The following is an 8,489-nucleotide window of genomic DNA, read 5'->3' on the forward strand; positions in this document are numbered from 1 at the left end:
CTACAGCGTGGCTAGGAACCAAGACACGGCCCTCTGCCCAAACAAGAGGGCAGTCAGGGGGCGGCGCCTTGGTGTGGCAGTGCCGGAGCCCGAGAGGGCCATGGGGGCAGCCCTGAAGCCTACAGGGGTTCTGTCCTGGGGCTCCACTTTGCCTCTGGAGGACTCTAAGCAAGGACCCCGGGGAGCAGGGATGATTTCCAGAATCCAGCCTGTTGTGTTTTCCACTAGCTCCTGCAGGAGAAGGGAGAAAATGGGTGAAGGTGGAAGCATCCCTACCTCCTTTCCTCTCCTAAGACCTTACTTGGTAATCCCCAGTACTTGCAGCCTCACAGGCTAACTGCTAGACTACCATCCACACCCACAGCAGCATCAGCGCTCTTTCTGCTCCCTCAGCTTCTCCTTCTCTGACCCAGCGTTCCTGCCATTGGCATTCGTACCCCTCATTCTTCGCTTTCCCGGCCTCGTCCAGTACCCTCCCACACCCCTCCATCCCTAACCCTGGGAGGGTGGTGTCTCCTGGGACACTTACGTCAATGGTCTTTATTATCACCGTCTGCTGGGCCTCCTCACAGCCCTTCTCAGCCTTTTTAATGTTCTCCGGAGTCCACTCCACATTGTTCATGGCCATCATGCCCTGCATGGAACTGTCGTGGGCAGGAAGAACAGACACTAGTTTAGGGTTGACTGAAAGCTTTGACAAAATGTGTATAAAATAGCCTCACCTTTGTTAGCATCATTTCCATGTTGGCATAAACCATAAGGAATGTCTCACAACTCAATGGCACAACTGTGAGCTTGGCAGAAGGAGAAGGATCATCAGAGCTCAGAGAAGAGGATTTTTAAAAGTGAAAAGAGAAAGTTCTGACTCTTTAAAGAAGTGTCTCTTAATCCGGGGGCCATGACGTCCAAGAAGGTTGACAGGGTGACTTCAGGGAAACTATAAATGTCCTGAAATTATATGTGAAATAGGATGTGTCTGCAAAGATGTGCATTTTTCTTGGAAAGGAGTTTCAGCACTTTCATCAGTCTCAGGGAGGCCCCTTAGTCCCAAGTAATTAAGGTTCACTACTTGAAAGTAAGCAGTCTTTGAATCAGGTAGTGCGTGAGAAAAAGGCAGACAAATACTTTGTACACGAGTGATCTAACTTCTAGAGGTCGCTCTTGAGGGTCTTATCTTTCAGGATGACTCACTCTGATGCCTCCTCCCCCAGCACATGGGCCACGTAGATGATGTCAGGCTACCCCATGCAGCTGGAGATGTTGTTTCGGGGACAGTAGAAGAGAAAGATGAGGCACATCTCATTAACGGTGCTGGGACCCCCCCTGGAGAAGCAGAGAGAGAGAGAGAGAGAGAGAGACGGAGAGAGAGAGAGACGGAGAGACAGAGATACACAGGCATGCAGGGAGAGGGGAACAAGGTAGGCAGAAACCAGATTAGGTGATCATTCTATCAATGAGACTGTTTTCCTTTTCCCTTAACCTTGAGCCAGCTCACTAATTGTTATTTACTACTCACCACATTTGCTTTCTCCTCCTGTGTTTCTAACTGGTGGACAATTATTGATATTATTTCCAAAGAAATATCCAACGTATCTTCCCCCATTCTCTACATTTCCATTGCTATTGCCCTGGTTTGAGAAAAGATGGTTGAGAAGATAAGATACCGAGTTTCCCAAAAAAGCCACTCCCTTTGAGCTTCCCTGGAATTCCCCATCTCTACATGTCAAAAGCAAGACCCACTCAAATATGTCACATGTTCAGGTCACTGTAATAGGACCTGATGATTGTTTTCCATGTGAATTCCCCTAGTGCATTTTCCCCATTGTTCTCTTACGGTGTATTTTACTTTCTAACTTGTGTTGTAATCATTTGTATCGCTGTATTTTCTTCCTTGGAAGCATGCGATCCATTTTGAATCCTACAGGCACTGAGCCATTCCTGACACACAAAATATGGGCTCCTTGTGACCATAAAAATAATAGCTAACTCTGACAATCTACTAAAAGTCGGGCAATGATCTAGATGTTTTAGGCGTGTTAATCAACTCTCCCCCAAATCTTATGAGATAGATAGTATTAATTCTTTTAAGAATTAGGAAACTGAGACACAAGGAATCTGAATGATTTGTCTAAGGTTATAAAGTTATTAATGATCATGTTGACATTCAGACCCAGGCAATCAGGCCCAGAGTCCACGCTCTTAGACACTATCACATGCTTTCCTTTCATAGTCTTAGTGGGTCGTTGACAGAGAAAACGGGAATCCTTGTACCCATCTTACAGTCATGGGGATGCGAGAGCATGAAGCCCCATGTGCCTGGGTAATACCATTGGAGAAAGAAAGGGGCTTCAGCTGGAATAATCTGAGTCACGTGATAGCCAAGGCCAGGGATGGGGCTCTATTCTGAGGCCACTGTCATTGACCACGATGGGGAGAGAGGTACTTAACAAAGGTCAAGGAATCGCGGTCCAGCGTCTGGTAGTGACACCCTACCAGCAATTCATCTCCCTGTGCAGAGCGAAACAAAGGCTCAAAGTAAGACACAGAGGGACTGGTACAGTCCTCTTGGCTAACAGTAGTGAGTGCTGACCCTGCCTTCCCCCAGCACCAGCCATGCCTCCCCCCAGGCTCCCACCGGCTTGATGGCCACTCGAGAAGGTAAATCTCGAGTCTCCTGCAGATTGAAGTCTTAGGAATCATCTTTACAGATTGTTCGGCGTTGTGTTCCATTTCTGGAGGGGGACAAGGGGAGGGGACAGGAATAAGGAGAGGATGAAGCAGGGACGGGGTCTATCAACAAAGAAACAGCGTGTGCGGTCATTCTGTGGACACAGATTGCCTGTAAAATGAAAAAGCTCCCTCCACTGTCATATTCCTGTCATCACTACTCTAGGGATAGTTCTAGCTTCTCCTACTCCCAACTGAGTATAACGTCATGCCGCAGAATAAATAATTATTGCTAACATTTATTTCCAAATACAGAAGGGAGAGCTTCCAATCTGTGTCTTCCTTACCTGTTTTGCACGGCCTGCAGAGTGCGGCCAGCCAAGTGGGTGTGGAGCAGGTAGCCGCAGACCTGGATGCCAGGCACCAGGGCCCCGTACATCTGTGGCAGGGAGGAGACCACCTGGCTTGTTAGGAGCTCTCGTCTGGCCCCGCTCCTCGGTTTCCTCCTTTCACATCTGACACCTTCGTCTTATGACTGAGACACACCCCTTTAGTCCCTACTGGACCTCCTGGCCCCTCTTCCTGCCCCGCAGCCCTGCCTCCTGGCTCCCCCGCCCCATTCAGGTGAGCGATTTTCCTGAGCACCAGGCAGTGGTCATTCTCTAAATCTGGGGCTCAAGCTGTGCCTGGTGGGTCACAACAGATTTGCGATGGGGAACCGGGAAGCTCAGCGGAGGAGGGGTGCCTCCCAGCTTCACCTCTTCAAACTTCTCCGTCTTACACAGCCCATAGGATGCGAAGGACTCGGCGCCCGGGGGTATGAAGTGGATGGAGAAAGTGCAGAAGCCCAGCTGCAGGACACCCATGTCATGTTTGCACAGCTGCGCCGTGTAGTACACTCGAATCCCCGAGGAGCCGTACACACCTGGTGCAGGAAGGACCAATCACAGGATGCAGGAGACCATGTCGCACGGTGGGGAGGAAGAGGCCCTGGGAAAGCGGCGGGGGGGCGGGGGGCACTGCCAGCAGAAGAAGTAGGCATGCATCCTGCATCCCTTCCCGACACCTAGAGGGCTCAGCCAGCCTCGCCGCCGCTCTCCCGTAAATGCTCTAGGCGCTCACCAGGAAGACTGTGCAAATTGCTGTAGTGAACCTCCAGTCAGACCCACTGGGGGTCCAAAGCCATCCCAGTAGAGATACCCACGTCACCTGGAAACTGGTAACTCTGTTGGATGGAGGGTGATTTGGCGGCAAGAATGGCTGGGAAGTAGGTGCAGGGACCCGGGCCCGCCCTTGTCTTTTGGCGCTCGTCCCAGACCTCCCAACAATCCCAGTTGCCCAACCACACGTGTCCCCTTACTGGCTGATTTCTCTCATCACACGACTCACTGTGCCCCTGACAGGCCAGCCCACAATGACCTGCGAGCAGAGGGAGGAGGCGGGGTTGGCCCCGTAGCAGTCTCTGATGCCCTTGGGCAGAGCACTGGCGTTGCCACAGGCGGTACACCAGGATGTGGTGCACCATCGTCTCCTTGTGATGGACCAACTTGGGCTCAAACTGGGCGGGGGACGCAGGACAGAGTGTGGTCAAGATCTTCTGGGCCATGTTCTTATCCCCCCTATTCCTTTTCCCCAAATAAAACTATGCCCAGTCCCCACTTCTCTCTCTTTCTCTTCTGTTTCCTCTGTTTTTTCTTCCTTCCCCAACCTATCATTTCCCCTGCACTCAGTCTGACTCCTCTCTCAGCCCTCACCCTTTTAAAATCCCTTCCTGAAAGCACAACACACTTGATCCAGCCGGGAACATCCCAAGACTTTCTACTTTCCCTTAAGAGCCTCGTCAGCTCTCTATATTTGAGCATGTGATCATGCCTTGTTGCATTCACTCTCTAAAGAAAACAATGGCTCCCACACATTTGCCACTCATTGTAAGGTCACACTTTTATTTATTCAATCAAAATTGGAATCACTCAAATGTGAAGTCAGATGGCCGATTTGAGTTTCTTCTAGCCAGACTTTCCCGACTTGACAGCCTTTGGCCACGTTTCCCCAGCCTGCACCTCCTCCTGGGCTAAGAGAACACAATTCTGGGCTCAGGACAGGACTTATACTTTATTCTCTGCAAACACTTATTAACCAATGACCGTCATCAGAATCGCTGCTGCACTGTGGGGCGTGAATAAAACAGTGCTGGGAGCTATAGTTCTGGGCTTGGGAAATCATGAAACTGCCACCTCCACCAAACCTGGCCTGGCCCCCATGTTCTCCTGACCACCTCCCTCCTTCATCCTCCCAGCAGTTTTCTGAACACCATCTCTTCAGAGTCAACCATGCCCACTGCCGATCTCAACCACCTTGACAATGTCCTGAAGTCTGTTTCATGGTACCTTGTAGATATGGTGCTTCTTGCTAACGATGGAGAGAGGGAGGAAGGTGCAGGCGTACGTGGTGTCATCCTCTGGAAAGAGGAACTGGAGGACACACAGAGGCTGAGCAGGTGGTAGGGAGGCTCCCAGAGAAGCACGGGAAGGGACAGGTCGGGGAAGGGCGGCCACTTGAGGGCCAGTTTGACCATCCTCGGGGGACCGAGGGGAGTCAGAGGAACCTCAGTTCCAGAAACGTACTGAATATTGGGTGCAAGAGGAAGGTCTGGATTGAGAGGAAGGTGGGCAGTGGCTGGAGGCGGCTGGGTGGGGAGGAGGGGCCTTACATCAGTGATCTCCAAGTCATGGATGATGGTGTCCTCGGGGACATCGAGATCATCAGGGTGGACAGTTTGGAGCAGGAAGATGGACTCACAAAAGTACGCTCCCAATCCAGCTTCAGAGTGTCATCTGGGCCGTAAGTGGCAAGCACCCTCACAGTGTCACTCGGGGGGTGTCAAGAGCATCAAAGGTGCTGCAGCCCACGAGCAGCACTTTGCACACACCCACACCCAACCACCGACACAAGCCACTTGCTCACATCGACACAGTGGAATTTATAGAGACAGAGTAAAGGGACAAAGTAGGTGATTAAATAGTTAATCCCACAAGGGGATTGTAAGTAGATAAAAAAAGTATGGCAGACTCCTGTAAGTTAATGATTACTCAAGAAAGCAGGTTTACTTAACCACAAAACGAAGCAGCCTTGCTTAGCAACAAAACCATGCAACAGAAGCATGAGACATGCCCCCAAACAATAAAACAATGGTGACATGAGACTCACATCCTGCCCAGTGAGCTCAGTAAGTTAATGACCCCTAGGGCATGCTCCCTACACACATAAAAAACAATAATTTATGGAAAGGTGACATGTCAAAGTGAAAAACCCTCACTGTACTGAGACCTGAAATAATTTTTCCATAGTACCACGACAGTCCTGGCTTGATCATGTTGGGACAAGAGAACGCCCCCGCCCGACGTGGAGGCGGAGCTGATGATGGAAGCCTGTGTCTACTCAAGAATGAGGAAGAAGGTGGTCTTCTCTCCCTCCCCACTTTTCCTTTGATTGTAAAACTGTAGACCACTAAGTTCTCTGGGGCGGCACCCTCTCACCCACCTGATATAAGCCTCACCAGCTTCCTATTCTAATAAATCACTTCTTATCTATCACTTTGCCTCTCCCTGAATTCTTTCTGCACTGAGACATAAAGAACCAGAGCTCCTTGGAGCCCCTGCAAATGCCACCTAGCGGTTTCAGAAAGGAGAACGCTTCAGACTGGGGGTCAGAACTAGTCAGGTTCCAGTTCTGCCTAGAGGCTGACTTGCTGGAGATGTTGAGTAAGTCACACCCCCTCTCATGTCCCCTCTCTGAGCCTGCGTCCACATCTGGTTCATGACACTGAAGTTCAAGGAGATCAGACAAGGTTCTTCAGGAGGGGACACTAGGGAGGGTGGCATGGGGCTGAGTCAGTGGGAGGCCACCTGTAGAGGGCTGGTGGAACCAGAGGTGGCAGGATTGGGGCCGTGCCTGGGAAGGCTGAGAGAGACGAGGGCCCTGGAACCAAGACTGTCTGCCTGACAGGCACGGCCATTCCAGGTTGGGGGTGACTTCACCTCCTAGAAGGAAGGCTGCTTGTGAGCAAATGCTCCTCTCTCCTCCCCCTTTTACCGTGATGTCTTGGTCTTGAGGGTCACAGGAGTGGAAGGGCCTGGAGAAGCGCATGGTGGTATAGATGGTGTCTTCTGTCAGTGCCTGCAGCTCCGCATCCTGGCTCCCTCCTCCAGAGCGTCTTCATCCACCAGGTGCTGATTCTAGGGTTCAGGAAGGGTGAAGGGGTAAGAACCAGGAGCCCTAAGTGGTCACGGATTCAGAGTAGTCTGGGTCCATTTAGCCCCAGTAAAGTACCAAATTAGCAGAACCCAGGTCTGTATTATGTATTATAATTTGCTCCTAGGACAGAGCATGGCATCGAGGGGGGATTCGTGGGGAAGAGCGATGGACGGTGTCTGATGGAGTTTAACCACTTGACCTTGCTTTACTTCTCCCATTTCAAATCTCATCTCCATAAGTCCTAATATTCCTATATCCCTAAGTCTTAAAAGCTCACTTATTCTCTGAACTGTCTATGCTATTCCTCTTCTCATGGGGCTCTTACCATGGGCACTTGGCCATATAAATGAAGTTCAGATTGAGTGAGACTGAGAGACGGGTGAGCTGCGTCTTCATCTGTAAAATGGGGGAAGAAACCTCATGGTGATGCTGTGAGGTTTAATGTGCAAAGAATTTGGACCAATGCCTGCTTAACCAAAAATGAGTAACAGTTTTAAGCTATTGTTGTTGCAGGTGCTGATGTTGTTGTTAGATTATTTTATGTTGTGGTCTATTTGACTGATCCTAAAGGTAACTGAAGATGAGGACTGTGTACCAAACGGCTTTGACTCTCCCCCCAGTGACCTGCACCGAGACCGTGGTCCAGGACTCTCTCTCTTTCAGTCCAATGGCTCCATTCCCTTGGCAACTTAGAGACATGCAGTCTGGAAGACCTAGATTCAAACTCTCCAATGGACCATTTCTGTAAGGAGAGGTCAGCCATCAGTTGGTGCTCTGGGCCTGTGCCTGGATGTGTTTGGAAAATGCGGATCCTTCCTGGACTCAGAGCCACTCTCCACCCAGCAAGAGACCCTCACGCTTGGGAGGGAGTCACCCTCACACTCACCGGGAAATAGACATTGCCGTCCGGCGAGACTCCTCCAATAACCAGATTGCTTCCCACTCTGGTGTAGCGATTTGTGATATCCAAGCCCACCCAGCCAGCTGTCTGGACCTGGAGCTCAAAAGTGATGATCTCAGCCTCAAGGTCAAAGTCCCAGTGCAGGAAAATGACATTAGAAGGATCTAGGAATGTGGAATAACGCAGACATGATGTGAGGCCCAGGTGGTTGCCTTGAGAGGGGGTCGGCAGGGCCGTAAGTAGGAGAAGCCGAAAGATAAGGGCACAGGCCACGGCTCCTGGGGTCTGAAGCATCTCTCCTTAGATGGACGCTCAAGAAGTACAGACTTATATGCACCTCTGCCTGTGGCAGGCACCGTGCCACGGTGGAGGGACAGACTGGGGCTCTTCTGATCTGATTATCTCTGGGTTCAGAGTGGTGCCACTTACGTAACTTGGAGGTGTAAGGTGCCCAGAGAAGGTTGCCCTTGCCCTGGAGTAGGGGCCTGGCATGAAATTCTTGGGAATGAATCACTCAGTCTCCTCCCTCCTGACCCAATACCAGTGTCCTACCCATGGGGACCCTGCAGAATCAAGGAGGTTGTGTTTCTCCCTGCCTCTCCCTCTATTTCTCTCTCCCTCCTTCCATTCTCTCCCTTTCTGCCCCCACCATCCCTGTATCCTTGGA

The 8,489-nt window shown here is 50.8% G+C and overlaps 1 protein-coding gene across 1 annotated transcript; it reads right to left on the reverse strand.

The window, feature by feature from the left end:
* LOC103069601 (putative DBH-like monooxygenase protein 2) lies at positions 1–8,116 on the reverse strand. Its single transcript, XM_007466661.1, is given in 17 exon segments — positions 1–231; positions 530–644; positions 1,192–1,323; positions 2,444–2,508; positions 2,636–2,732; positions 3,015–3,106; positions 3,426–3,592; positions 3,790–3,892; positions 4,057–4,167; positions 4,169–4,225; positions 5,055–5,138; positions 5,378–5,463; positions 5,466–5,536; positions 6,413–6,489; positions 6,760–6,869; positions 6,872–6,902; positions 7,808–8,116. Coding segments are annotated over 17 exon segments (1,938 nt in total).
* Between the last annotated feature and the right edge of the window lie 373 nt (positions 8,117–8,489).

Source organism: Lipotes vexillifer, unplaced genomic scaffold (genome assembly GCF_000442215.2).
Source record: "Lipotes vexillifer unplaced genomic scaffold, Lipotes_vexillifer_v1.1 scaffold71, whole genome shotgun sequence".
Classification (NCBI taxonomy): Eukaryota; Metazoa; Chordata; class Mammalia; order Artiodactyla; family Lipotidae; genus Lipotes; species Lipotes vexillifer.